This window comes from Dama dama, chromosome 2 (genome assembly GCF_033118175.1).
Source record: "Dama dama isolate Ldn47 chromosome 2, ASM3311817v1, whole genome shotgun sequence".
NCBI classification, from domain to species: Eukaryota; Metazoa; Chordata; class Mammalia; order Artiodactyla; family Cervidae; genus Dama; species Dama dama.
In genome coordinates, this window is record NC_083682.1 from 6,769,011 (window position 1) to 6,788,057 (window position 19,047).

The 19,047-nt window shown below is 45.4% G+C and overlaps 1 protein-coding gene and 1 non-coding gene across 3 annotated transcripts in view; one reads left to right on the top strand and one right to left on the bottom strand.

Moving 5' to 3' along the window:
- PACS1 (phosphofurin acidic cluster sorting protein 1) overlaps positions 1-18,153 on the bottom strand; it is a 144,184-nt gene extending 126,031 nt beyond the window's left edge. Inside the window, exon 1 of one of the 2 annotated variants that reach the window (XM_061163212.1) lies at positions 17,719-18,153. In XM_061163212.1, the coding sequence (XP_061019195.1) occupies positions 17,719-18,071 (353 nt within the window). In that variant the 5' untranslated portion in view covers positions 18,072-18,153. Of the gene's footprint in view, positions 1-7,058; positions 7,082-17,718 lie in introns of those variants that run through there. The other variant, XM_061163214.1, reaches the window with a different exon arrangement.
- TRNAG-UCC (transfer RNA glycine (anticodon UCC)) lies at positions 5,624-5,696 on the top strand. The gene has a single exon. It is a non-coding gene; the product is annotated as a tRNA-Gly (tRNA).
- Positions 18,154-19,047: the final 894 nt, after the last annotated feature.

Consider the following 19,047-nt stretch of genomic DNA (forward strand, 5'->3'; position numbering starts at 1 on the left):
ACAAAATCAATGAAAGAAGATCTGAATATTTGAATGGAAGGACAAGACACATCCACGGATTGGAAGACCCAATACTTTGAAGATTTCAGTTCACTCCAAATTAATCCACAGAGCAATGCAATCCTAATAAAATTCTCAAAAAAAAAAAAAAAATCAGGGAAATTGAAAAACTGATTCTAAAACTTTTAAGGAAAGAAAGAGCAAAAACTAGTCAAGGCAAACATGAAGAAGCACAGAGCTGAAGGCTTACATCACTCAGTAACAGGCCTATTATAAGGATGGAGGAACAGAGACGGGGGAACACCGGTACAAGCATGCACAACCTGACCAACCGTACAGACAGAAAGTCTAAAAATGGGCTCACACAGAAACTGTCACGTAATTTACAATCAAGGTGACACAGAGCAGTGGAAAAGATCATCTTTTTTTCAGTTCAGTTTTATTTTCAACTTTAATATAATAAGATTCACCCATTTCGAGAGTACAGTTTCATGAGTTTTGACAAATGTGTAAGCATCATCATAATCAAAACAGAACATTTCCATCGAAAAGATGATCTTTTAAATAAACGGTGCAAGGTTAACGGAAGATCCCTGTGGGAGGAATGTATCTTAACTCTTCACTTCACACACAGATCTCAATTTCAGATGAACCGTAGATCTAAATGTGAAAGGAAAAATAATACAGCTTGAGAAGAAAATATTAGAGGATAGCTTCATGATCTTGAATGTACTATGATCTCTTAAATAGGGGGCTTCCCTGGTGGCTCAGTGATAATGAATCCACCTGCCAATATAGGAGACATGGGTTCGATCTCTGGTCTGGGAAGATCCCACCTGCCTCGGAGCAACTAAGCCTGTGGGTCACAACTACTGGGCCTGTGCTCTAGAGTCCAGGAACTGCAACTACTGAAGCCCACATGCCTAGAGTCCATGCTCTGCAACAAAAGAAGCCACCACAATGAGAAGCCTGTGCATCACAACTACAGAGGAGCTCCCACTCGCCACAGCTAGAGACAAGCCTGGGCAGCAACAAATAAATGAATAGATAAATCTTTAAAATTAAAAAAAAAAAAGATTTCTTAAATAGGGCAGCAAAGACACTAAACATAAAGGAGAAAATGGATAAATTGGGCAGATTTAAGATTAAGAACTTGTGTTCATCAAACAACCACTGAAAGAGTAAAAAGGAAACCCACAGAGTATGAGAAGATATTTGTAAGAAAAAGAACTTCTACAAGTCAATAAAAAACAGACAACCCAATAGAAAAACGGGCAAATGACCTGAACAGACAGTTCATAAAAAAGGATACCAGACAGTTGGGAAGCTTAGGAAAAGGTTCTCAACATCATCAGGGACATGCAAATTAACACCATGGGGGTAACTTCCAGAGCAGAACAACTAAAATGAAAATGATAAAGAACAGCAACTGATGGCTGGTAAGCTTAGGAAAAGTTTCTCAACATCATCAGGGACATGCAAATTAACACCACGGGGGCAACCTCCAGAGCAGAACAACTAAAATGAAAATGACAACAGCAACTGATGCTGGAGACTTGGCCCACCTGGGACTCTCACCCAGCCCATCAATTCCACTCCTGGTTACCTACTCAAAAGAAATGAAACAAACTGTACGAGAGCACTTATCACCTCCAACAGATGGGTAGGAATGGCCACCGCAGCCCCATACATGACATGGGAAATCTCCCACATGACTGGCACTAGCCCAGTGATTACATAACTTGAGATACATTCAAACAATGGAATACAATACAGCAACAAGAATATATGAGCTGCAACCACAGGCAAACAAACATCATGGTGAGCAAAAAAAGACAAGATACATAAATCGGTGCAGCTGCAATGGAGAACAGTATGGAGGCTCCTTGAAAAACTAAAAATAGAAGAACCATATGATCCAGCAATCCCACTGCTGGGCATATACTCTGAGAAAATCCTAATTCAAAAACACACATGTACCCCAATGTTCATTGCAGCATTATTTACGACAACCAGGGTATGGAAGTGATTTAAATATCCAGCGACAGATGAATAGATAAAGAAGATGTGGTACATATACACAATGGTACATATACACAATACTCAGCCATAAAGGAAAGAAATTAGATCATTTGTAGAGATGTCAACAGACCCAGAGACTATCATACAGAGTGAAGTAAGTCAGAAAGAAAAAAACAAATATTGTGTATTAATGCATATATGTGGAATCTAGAATGGTGCGGATGAACCTATTTCCAGGGCAGGAATAGAGACACAGACATGTGGACACAAGGGGAGAAAGGGAACAGGGAGGGGCCACCAAGAGACTAGGATTGATATATTAATACTTACGCTGCCATGTATAGAACAGAGAGCTAGTGGGAACCTGGCGGATAGCACAAGGAGCTCAGCTCGGTGCTCTGTGATGACCCAGAGGAGTGGGACAGGGTCGGGGGGAGAAGGTCCAAGAGGGAGGGGATACATGCACACACACAGCTGATCCACTTTGTTGTACAACATTAAGTAATATAACATTGCAGAACAATTATACTCCAATTTTTCAAAAAGTGGCAGCATTTGGAACAAGAAAAAAAAAAAGAGTGAACCAAAGCAGGCAGAACTAACTTATGCAGTTACAAGTGAGGATGCTAGTCATCTCTGGTGCGGGCAGAGGCAGTGATTAGAAGTGGACAAGGTAATGTTTTGGGCTCTTGGTAATGTGTTGTTTCCTGATATGGGTGCTAATTTTGCAGGTATGTTCAGTTTGTAAAAACTCATCAACTGTACTGATGATGTATATTCTTTTCCAAGGACTACCATATATTATACTTTTTCAATAAGAAGTTTTTTTTTAGTTAGGTATAAGGCCATGGAAGTAGCCTGTACACATAAAGGGCCTTGAAGCTTAAGTTTCATTAGCTTCATAATACATTTGTCTTTGGTGTCTCCAGACATATACGTATGAAAATAAAAAGCAGTTTATAATGTTCTAAGCCTAAGATTTAAATAGAGTTTACATAGAAATGTCACTAATTTTTCACCAATCAATATACACTGAATTTTCCAGAAATGTAACCAATGTAAGTACTGTAAATAGAGAAAACACTGCATTTTGTTTTGTATAGAATCTGATGAAGATTTATTCACCACTTTAGAAAACCATGTCACCAATGATATAACCGCGTATCATGTAGCCCCCCAGGGTATACCCGTATCAGTCTCGACTTACGGGTGCCATAGCCCAGCCAATGTGTACCTGCAAGCACGTGACAGCTATGGTTTCCAACATGCCGTGAACACTTACTCGTGTCTCCGGAGAATCGACATACAGAAATACTTGCTGTGTTACAGACAGCTTTCCTTGTATGTTTCCTTTATATTGCAGTTAAGACACTGTACACATGTCGATAAATCTTATTATCTGGGAAATTTCACTTCAGGATAGAAAAGGGGCCATAAAATCCGAAGTGTTGAGAACCAGCTGCAAACCATCAAATAACTGTAAAGAGAATCCTAATTCTTGAATTTGATAACTGTTCCTTTATGCTACTCACATTACCTAAATCACAAGTAAAATACTTATCTAGAATGTTTCAAAAAAAAAAAAGAAGAAAAGAAAAATTCAACTACCATTTTCAACAGCAATCACCTAAATGTATCTATTATAAATATTACCTAGACATGGTGAGCAGAACAGGCGGGAAACAGGGGTTCAGGCTACAAGATCTAACTGAGCCCTTTTCCTTTTAAGTCAGTAAGATCCAGTCCGGCATTTGCAAGCAAAAGCTTCCATTATTTTTCTGTTCTCTTTCAAAAATAGCTCCACCTTCAAGATTACACAAATTAGATCATTCTGCAGCAGGATTCCTCCTTATAGAGCAGCTCCTAGGAAGCACAGACAGGCTGTCTGCTGTAGAAAACCAGTCATTAAAAAAAAAAAAAGAACCACCAGATGTTTTTTACTTTTCAGTTCCACTGGATTAGTGACAAAGGGTATGTGCTGTGGCTGTTACTGGTAGCTTTCTCTCTCTTATTTAACACCATCAAACAGGTGAGGATCAGGGAGGAGCTCCCAGACCAAACTAACATGACAGCAGAATAATTAGGGACAGTGAGATGTCACTGCTCCAACAGCTTCACCAAGGCCTATGGCATTAAAAGAATTTATCTAGATTTTTAACATAATCAGTCACCAACCTACGGATTATTCCATTACCCAGTAAATCCCCAAGGAAATTTACTCCCAAATAATCACAAGGGGCAAATGGAGAAACAAAGAAAGTTCCTCAAGAGCTTTGAAGAGTTCTGTTACACAGATCTCCTTCTCAAACCATGTCACTTAACGATAAAGAGATGACAATAATTATTATTTTTTTAAGTGAAAAACAGAAAACTGACACAAGGAAGTTAAATGAAATCTTGAAGTCATTCCTTGAATCCTTTTCTTCTGTCATATCCCAAATAAGCAAATCCTTTAGGCTTAAAAAGACCATACCCAGAATCCGATGACTTCTCATCTTCTCCATCACCCTGCCTGTAACCAACATCAGTTCCTGGTACATCACTCTCATACTCCTAACGGGACCCCCTGCTTTCGCCCTTGCTCTTCTTCGCTACACAGGGCTCTTCTACACACAAGGGTCAGTGGTTATTTTAATATGTAAGTCATTATCATATCTCTTCTCTGGCTTGAAACCCCAGTGGCTTCCTCATCTCACTCAAGGTCAACGCCAGAGTCCTACAAAGGCCTACAAGATCTGGTCCCTTCACTCTCTTTCTCTCCTGTTATTCTCCACCTCATTCACTTGCCTCCAGCCCACTGGCCTCCTGGATGTTCCCTCCACTGGCTTGCCTAAGTGTGTGCTCCACACCATTACTCCACCTCTCTGAGAGGGTCTTCTGAACCACCTTATGTCGTCACACACTCTCTGCCTCACTTATCTAATCCTCTCCTGCTTTAATTTTCCCCATCTGACATTCCCTATCATTTTCTCACTCATTTGCTTATTGTCTGCTGCCCACTCTGCCCTGAGAAGGTGACTCCCAGGAAAGTGAAAGTGAAAGTAAAAGTCGCTGAGTATACAGTCCATGGAATTCTCCAAGCCAGAATACCAGAGTGGGTAGCCTTTCCCTTCTCCAGGGGATCTTCCCAACCCAGGGATCAAACCCAGGTCTCCCGCGTTGCAGGCGGATTCTTTACCAGCTGAGCCACAAGGGAAGCCCAAGAATACTGGAGTGCATAGCCTATCCCTTCTCCAGTGGATATTCCCGACCCAGGAATCGAACTGGGGTCTCCTGCATTGCAGGTGGATTCTTTATGAGGGAAGCCCAACTCCCAGGAAAGCTGCATTTTATTTATTAAATGCTCTTTCTAGGTAGCGCAATGGTAAAGAATCTGCCTGCCAATGCAGGAGATCTGGGTTTGATCCCTGGGTCAGGAAGATCCCCTGGAGAAGGGAATGGCTACCCACTGTAGTATTCTTGCTGGGAAAATTCCATGGACAGAGGAGCTCAGCGTGCTACAGTTCATAGGGTTGCAAAGAGTCGGACACAACTGAGCAAACACACTCACATACATTAAGCGCTCTCTCCTCAGTGTCTAAAATGATGACCAGGCGTGACATTCCTGGTGGTCCAGGGGTTAAGACTCTGCACTTCCAATGCAGAGAGCGTAGGTTTGATCCCTAGTCAGGAAATTAAGTTTCCACATGCCATGCATCATGGCCAAATAAAGAGAAATAAATAAATAAATAAAATGGTGACTAGGCATCTGATGTCTGTGATATCTACCAACAGAATGAAGTTACTATCAGGTAGAGGAGAAGTCACAGAGACGACCCAAACCCACATGGTGAGGAAAAGCCAAATCAGAAACCAGATTCCAGAGCCAAAGCATTTCTGGCACATGGTTTTAAAGAGATTAGAGCAATTTGCTGACTTTTTTCCTCCAGATATAAGAATAGGAGGAAATACCTGAATGAGCATCAAACAAAACAGAGCAAAACAAAACCAAACCTAAACTCAGATAGGGCCACCATCCCAAACAGTCACTTTTCTAACATTCTCTTAAATGGACTCGAACCAGACAGTTTTCTTTTATCAGTTCACGTTTATCACGGAAATTGCAATTGCCTGAGGAGGCCCTCCAGGAATGTAAGTAAACACACCACTGGTCTAAGGCCAAAGCACACGAAGCTAATCCTACGCCAAATCTTAGCTTATATCCTGTCCCATTTCCAACCCAAGCTTTTGTTTCCCCAATGAGATGGTACTTTCCTTTTCCTCCATGGATAGAAAAGTCAACCAAAAAGGTCAATGGGCAGTGCTTAGTAACATTATGGCCGCTCCTTTTTATAAGTTTGTTTTTTTTTTCAAAAAGGAAAGACGGAGGGGATTATCTGCAAGTAATAAAAACAAAGTGATAATGCGATTGCATATGGTTAATGAACCATTTTCCTCATTAAAGATAAGGGCATAAACAAGTTATTGCACATCCCGGTGGCAGAAAGGAAATACAATTAAATCCATTAATAGCCACAAGAGTTTTTATGTTCCCAGAGGACCCTGGTTTCCAGCGCTGCTTATTCATTTTCATCCACAGCCAAAACGATGCATGGCAGCAATGACCGAAGGCTGTGGACTACCCACGTATTTCAATTTTAAGGAGACAATTTTATTAAACAACAGACTTCAGGTAGATTATGCTGCCATGTTCTATTGGATATGAGCTGAAAGTGCCTAACAAAGGCCTACCTGTAGAGACAAAGTAAATGATGACTAACATAAATCTGGCCTACAGATACTCAACCATCACACTCACAGTTTCACTACGGCTACCCAAAGACGTTAAGGTAACAATTTCTGTGAATAGAGATGCTCACTTTACAAATACATGAATAGAGATGCTCAAACATTTTACAACTATTTTGTTTCTCTGCATAACAAGTCAATAAGGACAAAGAAAGGTATCGCCACTTGTAAAAAAAAAAAAAAAAATCGGTAAAAAAGAGGTAATCAAAACAAATTTAACTAAGCATTAGATATAGGGCTTTACTTACGAGTCCATGGTAGTCCAACCCCAAAGGAATATGTGACTTGTATCTCCAACTACATCTTCGGTAGGGTCTCTGCCCCCCTAAGACTTGAGAAGATTAAATCCCTACCCTCAACTCGCCAGCAAGCCTGCCTGGGGAGCACAACCTGGACCAGGGGGTGAGCAGAACAGCCCCACTGTGGGTCTAAGGCTCTCAGATTATACTCCCCGTTACTCTTAGTCTCATACTCAGAGCCCATTCCTCCTTAACATACTGACTATCTGGTTCTTCAGTTCACAGAATATCAGAACCAACAAAGCAGAAAGAAGGCATATCAACAGCTATAGGGAGAAATGAAGGCAAAAACAAAACTAAAAAAGCAAACACGTGACTTTAAAAATAGTTATGCAGCACGCACCAGTCCACACTCTTCAAGTCCATGAGGGTCTCATTCATCCTGATGATCCACATGGGAGAAGAGGTTAGCCCGTGTTTTATACATTCTCAAGTAAGAACCAGAAACAAGTAAATATATTTTTAGGTTTATAACCAAAATGGGAAAATAAAGTCTTGGTGCTTATTACAGGAGAAAACCGACACGTATACAAAGATCCACGTGCTTCAGGATAGACCTTAAATGTATTACCAGGTGTTCCTATAAAAGTAGGATACAGCTTTTCTATAGTCTGAGACACAAAAAGGAGAAGAGAAAAAGATCAACTCTGTTTAAATCCTCATTTTCCTAGGAGTCACTCAGCTTTTATTGGTGATAAATGGCTAGCTGTAAACCGGTTTAGTTGCTCTTCTGGCTGCCAAAGCAGAGCTAAAGAAGTCAGCAGGTAGAATAGGGAAGCTGTCAAGTCAAGTTGGCTCAAAACAAAGTTGTGGTTTGCAGGCGGGGTCTGAAACATCTCTTCCGTTCATATAAGCTGGCAGGATGTAGAAACAGGATCCTGACGCAGCCACCGCTTCAGAGAAGCAAACTATTTTCCTTTGACTTTCTAGTCTATTAGGCTTGGGGTTTGGCAGGATCTGTGTCCACAGTGAACCCAAGACCTTCTAATGGTCCCCAGGAGGAAATCGGAATACAAACAAGGTAGCCCTGATTCTAGACAGAAAGCAGTTTTTGGAGGGGTATCGAGGAGAGACAGAGAAGCCAGGCTGGCAATAAAGACAGCAAGAGTAACAGTAATATTAAGTGTTTTCTATGTGCCACAAAAGCAATTAACTTGTATTAATCTCCCTTAATCCTCATAATACATGAATGGTAGGGGAATTATTATGCTCATTTTACAGATGAGAAAAATGAAGCATTAGAGAGGTTAAGTAATTTGCCCAAGTCACTCAAACAGTAAACCAAGAGTCAGGATTAAAATCCTGGCTAACTGGCTCCAACAGGTGGGCCATGTGATTCGAAGAGCTGACTCATTAGAAAAGACCCTGATGCTGGGAAAGACTGAAGGCGGGAGGAGAAGGGGACGACAGAGGATGAGACGTCATCACCGGATGACGTCATCACCATCACTGGATGGCATCACCGACTCAATGGACATATGTTTGAGAAAGCTCCAGGAGTTGGTGATGGACAGGGAGGCCTGGCGTGCCGCAGTCCGTGGGGTTGCAAAGAGTTGGACACGACTGAGTGACTAAACAGCAACTGGTTCCAGCACTGACACCTGCAGACACTATGCTATGGAGCCTCTCACTGTCTGTAGTTTGGTAACAGAGCAGCACTCCGTAATCCCAACATTACGGCGTGCGTGCGAAGTCACTTAAGTTGTGTCTGACTCTCTGCGACCCAACGGACTGTAGCCCGCCAGGCCCCTCCACCAATGGGATAACATTACAGTGTATAAAGCATGAAACATTATCAATCATGAGAGCCAGAGAGCGCTCAGGGGACACTGAGTTTAAACAGAGAAGCAGTTCCCGAGTCATGAGTCAAATCCCAGCTCCGCCTCCCTCAAACTGGGGAGCCCTACAGAAATGCCTTCCCCTTCCTGGGCCTCGATTTCCCTTCCTGGGGAGTTGATGGTTACCGTGCACACAGCGCATGCTCAGCAGTCTGGCTCCCTTCGCCTGGCCATCCTCCTAAACACCCCTCACCAGAGGCCTTCTCGGTCACACTGCCCAACCCGCTCCAGTCCCCGCGCCGCTCTGGTTCTCTTCATGGCACTACTCACCACCTGCCTGCTCACTCTAGACCTACTTACGGTTTATCACCTGTCGCCCTCCACTGGGGCACTCACTCTGAGAGAACGGACTTCGTCAACCTGCTTGCTGCTGGTTCCCCAGCACCGGGAGCAGTGCCTGGCACACAGAAACACTCAACAAATATTTGTTGAATGAAAGAACCATGTAGGAGAGACTTTCATTCAACGAACTTTACAAATAAACAGGTACTGTTCATTGACAAATATATTTATCAAGCACCTATAAAGTAACTGTGTAAACAGACAGGATTATTTCAGATGGCGCTAACTGGTGTGAAGATTTCTAAACTCCCAGGATGCACGGGGCAGGTGAGGGCAGCTTTCCAAGTAGCGGGTCAGCTGAGACCTGAACGATACCCAGGAGCTAGTCACAGGATGATCGGGGACAGGGCATCCAGGCAGAGGGAATAGCAAGCGCAAAAGCCCAGAGGCAGGGCGACCATGCCGGGGCCCAGCCCGTGGAGGCAGGCAAGCATGGGCAGCATGGTGGAGATGAGGTCGAAGCCCTGGGAAGGACCCCTCTAGGAAGTATCTCCGAAGTCAGAAGAAGGCTTTTACTCTACGTGTGATGGCAAGTTACTTGATAGCGTCTCTTATCTTCACCAGTGACTCAGTGGTAAAGAATCTACCTGCCAATGCAGGAGAGGCAGGTTCAATCCCTGGGTTGAGATCTCCTGGAGAAGGAAATGGCAATCTGCTCCAGTATTCTTATCTGGGAAATCCCCTGAACAGAGGCCACAAACCATGGGGTTGCAGAGTCAGACAGGACTTAGCAACTAAACAACAACTAACTGATCTTCCCCCAGCAGATTGTACACTTGATGAGATGAAGGATTTTGCTTGTGGCACATACTGGCTGGTCTACAAGCATCTGTTAAATGAATGAACTGGGGAGAGTATGAACAGAAGAGTGACGTGATCTGATTTTCATTTTAAAATATCGCTCTGAGCTGCGGCTAGTGATTACCTTCTGGGAGGAGACCAGGGTGGCAGAGGATGGGGAAATTTACGAACAAGCACATGCGGTGTGCTTTCTGGGCACTCTAAGTCAGAAACAGGGGAAGAAAAGGCTACAATCTAACCCCTGAAGCCATTTGGTATTTTCAAGCAACAGAGAGGAAAAGGTCCTTGAGGAGGGACCAAATAAATGACAACTGATGTCCTAAGCCTTTTGTGTTTTTCTAAACCATTTAAACCACTACAAAGAATCTCTGTCTCACTTATAACAAGAGGAACAAAAGGAAGCTCAAAGTCAGACACATACACAGACACACAGACAGACAGACACACACACAAGAGTTTTGGAGAAAAACTGTAAAGAAAATACACCTTCCTACATCTAAGAACAACAATCAGGCTAAATTTCCTTAGGGACAATTAAGGTTCCACTTAGCACATCCAAACTGTTACCTGGCAAGAGGGGAGGGCGGGGGGGAGGATCTTGCTCAGAACAGGCTCTGAGAGGCAGACTGCCATCCAGAGGAGGTGGCAGACTAAGAGAGGAGCAGATACCGTAACAGGGACCAAGTTTTAAAACATCACTCCTTTCACACCTACCTATATCCACACCGGGTCACTAAAAAAACATCCAGGGTAAATCACACAGACTTGACATGCTTACTACCTGTCTCCCTCCACTAGAATGTTCACGCTAGAAGAGAATGGACTTTGTCTATTACCTGATCTCACAGTGTAATTTCTAAGAGGTATATTATAGTTCTAAAAAAACTTTTGCCAACATCATCTCTGGATACTACCAAGTGCCTCTCTCTACAGAACTGAAAGTGCTGAAAGGATGAATGAAACACAGGTTCATCTGGGAGTTGCGGAGCATCATTACTTCTAAGGGGGGAAGAGGAAGAACAGTACTCGGGGTCAGAAAAATTGGCAAAGCTATCACTAAACTCCAATATCAATGCCCCCTCCTCACCTGTGCCTCGCCACCCATCACCACGAAGAGGGCAGAGGGCAAAGCACTCCCCAGTCAACATTTTTGCTATCAATAAAGATGAGCAGACAACTCTAGAACCAAGAAAGGAGGGTGAGGAGTCGAGTGAAACCTCGGTGCCCCACCATGTCTCAACCATCCAACATTTTTTCACAGCTTTATTGTGATATAAAATTTGTAAGTTTCCCTCCTTTGACATATGTATACAACCGAGTAGAGCTGATACGTATCTTTAGATATTTATTTATTTTTAAAATATTTAAAGTATTTATTCATTTGGCTGCACTGGATTTTAGTTGCGGCATGCGGGATCTAGATCCCCAACCAGGGATCAAACCCAGGCTCCCTGCATTGGGAGCTCCGAGTCTTAGCCACTGGACCACCAGACCAGGGAAGTCCCTAAACATTTATTTTTAAAACAACATTTACCGGTCTTTTCTGTAATATGTGTTAATTACAGAAAGTCTGGAAATCACCAAAAATACACAAGGACAGAAATTAGTATCACACATAATCCTATCAACTAAAACCCATTTTGGAGTGAATGCCTCCAGTTTTCTCCATAGATATTGACTAGGACCTAAAATCGTGAGAAACAAATGGACAAGGAAGCATCAGGAAGCAAATTCTCTCCAGGAGGAAGCAAGCTGAGTAGAAGGTAAAAACGTTTAAAGAGGGGACACTAACAGAAGAAAACCAATGGGCCCTTCGAAGAGATAAGAAAAGGGACATTTTAAAATAACTTGGAAGAGGACAGACTGAGGACTCAGTCTAATTAAACAAATTAGAAAAAACCATAAACATGGCAGCCACCAGCCACAGGTGACTGGTATGACACGAAATGTGGCCAATACAACGAAGGAAGAGGGTTTTAAATTTTATTCAATTTCAATTAATATTTAAGTAGCCATACGTGGCTAGTTGGCTACTGTATTGAACAGCACAGCTTTAAAGATAAAATAGCCTATGATCTTAAGACATAATTGAACGTCAAACAAAATGTTTTAAGTAACTGTCTTCTGGAAGATATAAAAGCTAAGCAATAATACATCATCACTGACTGGCCTTCTCCATGGCACTACCCAAGGCAGAGGCCAGGCACCAGTCCGCCTAAGTGGCTCCCTGAGCTGTGACTACAGCTATTCTCTGGTTTGTAATAACATAAAAGGGAAAGCGGATCCAGCAGGCTTTCTCATCAGATCACTGCCCTGTGAATGACTCTAGAGGTGGTGCCCAGGCACACACGCTGGTTCTCTAAAATCCTCCCAAGCTATGCTGGTTATTCCTCTAACTAGGCCTGAAGAAGGGAGGATTCTGAATTGGCTCGCCAGTCTAGAACCAAACCACCTTGCTCAAGGCCAGCCCCGTGGCCAACTTCAAGCTCCTGTCTTTTCTCAAGAGCCCTTAATACCACTCCAAACTCACACTGGAAAAAGACCCAACTCTTGCCATCATTTCCACAGCTTCCATGTTTTCCCAAAGTGCTCCCAGAATGTGAGAGATCAAAGCCAAGCTGACTGCAAATTTCAGAGGACCCACTAAGCCTTCAAGTCCAGGCCAAAACAGGACAAGCCTCATGGAATGAAGCAGTAAAAACACACGGCCCTAGCACTTTTTGGCTGGGACATGCACATGGAGAAGGTACCAGAAGGAAGAACAGCAGCAGCTTATTGGCTCAGCTAAGAAACTGGAAATCTAGTTTAAAAGGAAATCACATAACCACTCATGTGTCCAAAAGATCTGTAAATCAATACATGTAAAACTCTGTGAAAGTCATTCCGTCTCTGACTTAAGGAATCTGAGCTTCCGCAGGGACGGTGGATAATATTACCCTGATAGAAAGGCTATTCTATTACAACACTCACAATGTGAAATTCAAATCTTCTAAGGTACAGATACGCTCTTCAGACTTTCAGTGCTAGGCAAATAATAGAAATTTCACCAGGTCTCTCTTTGACCAATTACATTTACTTTATATCTATCATTTAATAAGTACTTTCTCCTGTAGATCTACAGGTCCTATTTTATCAACTGTTTCTTTTTCTATTTTTCAGCCATACCACAAGGCATGTGGGATCTTAGTTCCCCCACCAGAGATCAAACTCATGTCCCCTGTAGGGGAGGTGTGCTGTCGTAACCCCTAGATCACCAGCAAAGACCCTGTCCTATTTTACATTTATTTCACCCACATATTAAAATGGATAGTAAGTAAAAGTATTCCCAGTCAATAGATCAAAACACCAAAGTACTGGAGAATTTGCCCCAGCACACAGGGAGAACACACAGCAGTATATCCTGGCTTGCCTAGTACCTTCCGGGTTAGAGGGGCAACTGGCCTCAAGGGCCTTCATGAAATTAACACTTCTACTGCAGGCCAGTGACGCCAACTTGGCCATGGTCACATCCTTTTTTTTCTAAATGTGGTCTAAAGGAGAAGTGACTGATAACCACTGAGCTCCTTCCCTAAGCATACACACAGATAAGAATATGCAAATATGCTCTGGGCTCAAAGACAAATGTGATACAATTCGTGAGTGATACAGCAGAGCACATGTTGTCCCCTCATAGTCAGTTTGACACCACAGAAAGAATTCTGCACACTTATGAAATTTAATCATCTTTCTGTCTCTCCTACTTACACAACTCAAAAAGAGGAAAGAATGTGAGGGGAGACGTCACCATACAAACAGCACAGAGAAGGGATCAATGAGACACTAAAACTCTTCCTGTGACATCAAGCAACTTTCCGCCTGGTGCCAACGATGATGCCATACCACTGTCCACACTCTGGACCACAGACGAGGCAGCACTCCTGAGTGTGGAGCGGTGCCGACTTCAAAAGCTGCGAATTTCATAAAGGAACTATTGTAACAGACCTACCCACTGGTGGTTGTTGTTTAGCCACTAGGTCGTGCCCAGCTCTTTACGACTCCATGGACTGTAGCCTGCCATGCTCCTCTGTTCAAGGGATTTCCCAGCAAGAATACTGGGTTGCCACTTCCTTCTCCAGCGGATCTTCCCAATGCAAGGATCGAACCCAAGTCTCCTGCACTGGCAGGCGGATTCTTTGCCGCTGAGCCATCAGGGAAGTCCAGAATCTTAACATATTTCACAATGATTACCTCTGAGGAGTAAGAACAGACACAGGGGCTTTCCTTTACAATTTTCATCTTTCTGTACTGCTTGAATTTCTAATCATGGACATGCATGTATTAATCTTTTTATTTTAAGCCACAGAGAAGTCATATACAGCGTAAGAAACATGATCAGTGCTACTGTATAAGTTTGTATGGGGAGAGATGGTTACTGATGTACCACGATCATTTTGTAATGTATGCAAATGTCAAATCACTTTGCAGTACATCTGAAACTAACATAACATTGCCCATCAACTATATTTCAGTGAAAAATCTGAAGTTCCAGGTGCGAAGAATAAAAATCTACTGATTTTTTTTTTTTTGAAAAAACATCTTTTTATTTTTAAAAATACTGATAAAAAATAGCAATGAATAGAACAGTTTAGTAATTTTTAAAGCCAACTACAGGTATGCTCTTCATTCATAAAAAAAAGTACTGTGGATTCTGAAAGAATTTAGTACCTGTTAAGTCAGAGCAGAAAATTGTTACTTAAGAAACAATTTTATTTAAACATCCAGTAAAGGGAAAGCTGTTTTTTTCCTTCCCCAAAAGTACATTATATTTCTACAGGGATCAAGAAAAGGAGCATGACATTCCCTGCGCTCAGCTCTTCAACTCTCTTCTCCACACCAGGCAGAGGATGACGTTTTCACTAGACTGCATCCCACGACGTTTCATACATACCTAACCTTGGGTCATACAATCACACTGACATTTCTCAAGTGCACATAAATCACACGTTTATGTCTCATCTGAGCTTCACGAGATGACAGTGTTAGTTCAAGGTGAAATTCAGCGTGCCGGGTACAGAGTACAGACTGCCAATATACTCTAAACAGCGTGAACAAGCATACCAAGGAGACCTCAAACTAAGTGGATGGCTCTAATAACGGGAAGGGCCAAGAGCAGGCCATTTTCTCCCCACAGGGCGTTATTTTCCATCCTGCAGATAAAACAACACGCTCCAAAGAGCACAAGTGTTCCACAAGGAGCTGGGAGGCACAAGGGTGATGGGTGGAAAACAAAGTTGGAGCAGGACAGCTGACAGTCCCAAGGATTGGTTAGTAGACATGACCTGACTGCATGCTCCCTGCAGGTGACAGCAATAAGCCAGCCTGAGGCTCTCACACCACGTCAACATAATTCCTGATTTCATCAGGATGCCTGGCTGTTTCTTGGGCGAAAAATTTATTCTGTGGACCTCTCGGTGACCAATAGGGACAGACTGGAAATCAACAGCCATCGGTGATTTTATTTATCCTCCTTGCTGGCACAGCAGCTTCTTGTCAGTAAGCTTATGCCTTTTCGATCTAACAAGCTAGAGAAGGCAGCTGTCCAAATGTCACCAAACCTAGTGAGAGATGTGAAGGAAGCACAGGCAAGCCTGCATTACTCACACTGGACCCAGGGAGGAGGGACTTAGTGCTCATATATTTGAAAGAAGCAGATGAGGCTTTCAGCTATAGATGGGCCTGAACAGAAAGAGAAAGGCTGGCCTGCTTAGGACCAGGAGGGGTAAGCCACCACAAACTAAACTCCTAGCTGAGTCTGGTGTGTGTTAGGATGTTGGCCAAACCAAAGCAAACTGGTGTGGCTCGCGATTGCCCTGAAGAAAGGATAGAGAAAAAAGAAAGTAAAATCAGTGAAGCGAACGCTGAGACACAGGGACGCCAAGAGCAGAGGGGGACTGATGGAACACAATCCAGCATTATCTAAAAACATTCCAGATGTCTATCCTTCCAACCGCAACTCCACCCCTACACACAAAGACCATCCTAAAGAAACTTTTGCGAGAAGCGCCAAGAGTCCTGGACAAAAATATTTATAGCATTACTGCTTGTGTTAACAAACAGGAAACAACCCAAATGTTCATCAAAAGGTGATTTATGATATATTCATACTGTGAAATTCTTACACTTTAGGGAAAATATTTCGAGTTACCATAGAGCATTGATGATTCTCACAAACTTAATGCTGAGTTCACATACACACACACACACACACACAAACACAAATAGGTCACAGAACACATACATTATGATAGCATTTATATAAACTTCCCAAAACATTCACAATGAAAAAACATTGTCTAGAGATGCACACATGCAGTAAAACTAATTTTAAAAGACCAGGAAATGAGGGACACACAATTCAGAATAATGTTTACCTTTGTAGGGGGAAGACGGGGACGTGTCTGGGAAGAGGCACCCAAGGCTCCAACACAACTCTAATGCTCTTTCTCAAGCTGAGTCAAGGACAGAGATGTGCTTCTTGTCATTTTTTTAATTTTAAAGTCCTCTTTAGGACATACATCACTTTGCATGCATGAAACAACTCGAAATAGAAGGGGGCTGGAGAAACATGAGAGTTGAAGATGTAACCAAACCATGCTCCCTAACCCCACTTACATGTCCATCTGCCCAAGATGGGCTTCCAGAGTGAGGAGCAAGTCACACTCCAACACAACAGAATCAACTGGGTTTAGAGGCGATAGAAAAAAAGACCACCTTCAGGCACTTCTCTGGGCTTCCTGGGTGAAACCAACTCCACAGTGTCTAGTCAAGGGGTAAGCTGTTGAGACACTGCACACCGGCCCGAGGAGTGTGGGAAGACTGCCTTGCCCATACAGAAACAGAAAACAGCCCCAACTCAGGTATGTTTTACCAGTGGAAAGTCCCCAGACGGTTCCAACAGACAGAGGAATGGATTGCAGTTAGGAACAAGGCAATAATTTTATGCGGCCCTGCAGGACTAGGAGAATATGTGACCGGTTACTGGGGGTGGGGAGGAGACGATGAAAAACGCACTTGAAAACACAGGACTTTTCTAAGACCATAAAAGCCCGGACAGAATGTGTGTATTTGGAGTACAAATGGACGTGTGTTTTGAACACAAACTAGAAGCCCTAAAGGTTACCATACGGGCTTTACCTGGCAGAAGGTGACAACCGAGTTTGGCACATGCCAAGTATATTAGGAAATAGTAATATCTAGAGAGATCTATACCACATCCATGTAACACAGGTACAGCCCACAGGCGCTGGCGAGGCAGGGAAAAAAGTCTGTGACTTTCACCGGGAAACGGACAGGAAGGCCGGATTCTGTCAGAAGGCCCTGGGCAGAGAATCCAGTGGGCCCCGCTCTAGGAGGGCAAACGGGTGGTCCCGGCCGGAGACCGAAGGTGGGCACGCCAGGGGAGGGCGGGGTCCCCCCCGGGAGGAGCCCCGGGAGGCCGGGCAGGGAGGCAGCGAGGCAGCCGAGGGGGAATCCAGGGCCGGGGCGCCCCCCTTGGCCGACGGGACGGGGAGGAATAGGAAGGCGGGGGCCTGTCACAGCCCCGGCTGGGCGGCCCCCGAGAGCCTGGTCGCCCCCCGCCCGCCGCTCACCTGGGCACGCAGCTGGACGAGCTCCGGTCCACCTCCCAGGTGGCGTACAGGTTCATCTGCACGGGGGCGGGGGTGCGGCCTGGCCCCGGGCCGCCGGGAGTCGCGGAGCCCGAGGCCACCGCGACGGCCATGGAGGTGGAGGTGGACGAGGACGAGGAGGAGGCGGCCGCCGCCGAGGTGGACGAGGACGACGAGGTGGCCTGGGCCAGCTTGGGGGGCGTCGGCTGCTGCGGCGGCGGCTGCTGCTGCGGCGGCGGCGGCTGCGGCGGGGATTGGGCGACCCCGGAGCCCCGCTGGCCGCTGCCGCCCCCGGCGCCTCCGGGACCACCGCCCGGCCCTCCGCGTTCCGCCATGGCCCGGCCGGGGGCGGGGAGGCGCGGGGGTTACGGGGATCGAGGCGACGGCCGAGCGGACCGCCCAGGCTTCTCCCGCGGCGGCGGCGGCGGCGGCGGGGGCTCGATTCGTCTGCTCAGCCCGCCCGCTTGAGCGCGCGAGCGCGAGCTGCACGCACGCGCGGGGCCTCGCGGCGCGCGGTCCTCGCGCTCGCCCGCCGCTGCCTGTTGCGGCTCGCGCCGCCGAGACACTGGGTGGGCGTGTCCGGGGAGGGGGCGGGGAGCCCCGGCCCGCGCCCGCCCCACCCAGCGCTCGGGGGCGGGGCCGCGCTCGGGCGCGCGCCCTGGACAAGCCTGTGGGCGCGCGCGCCCCTCGCTCCTCAGGGGAGGTGGTCGGCGGCTTGGCTCCCTCCGCCGGGTCCTCTCCTTAAATTCGCGGCCCGGCGGCAGCCCGCTAAACCTCGCCGCCCATTTCTCTCCCCTCTCGTTCTTTTCCGCGGTGGCAGCAGAGCCAAGCGGAAACCCCGCTTTTCCGGGGCGCGGTCCCGGCCCGGAGAGGGATGCCGCGGGGGCGCGCCTCGGCCCCCTAGTGTCTGTAGACTGAGGCCCGACCCGCCGCCCGCTCAAACCCGCTTTCCGACCGCCGACTTGGCGCCCGCGCTGCGGCTCCGGGGGGCTTCTTCGCCACGACCAGCAAAGGGCGCTATGGGGACCCAGCGGTCGACTGGGCGCCTCTGGGCCGGGCAGTTTCCGCCCCCTTCTCCCCAGTGTGGGCAGGATCTCAAGGACCTAGAGTCGAAAAGGCGTTTGGCACGGGTGAATTCTAAAGCTAAGCCCTTATTTTCTGACTGCGATGTCCCCCTCCTAAAGAACCATTAGAGTCCCAAGTCCCCATCTCTGCCCTCAACTTCTTATACTTGGAATGTTTTTCTGCCTCATCACTTACTATATTTCTACAATTCTAGTCCTTCTGAGGTCTTGCTCAACTGCCTTATCC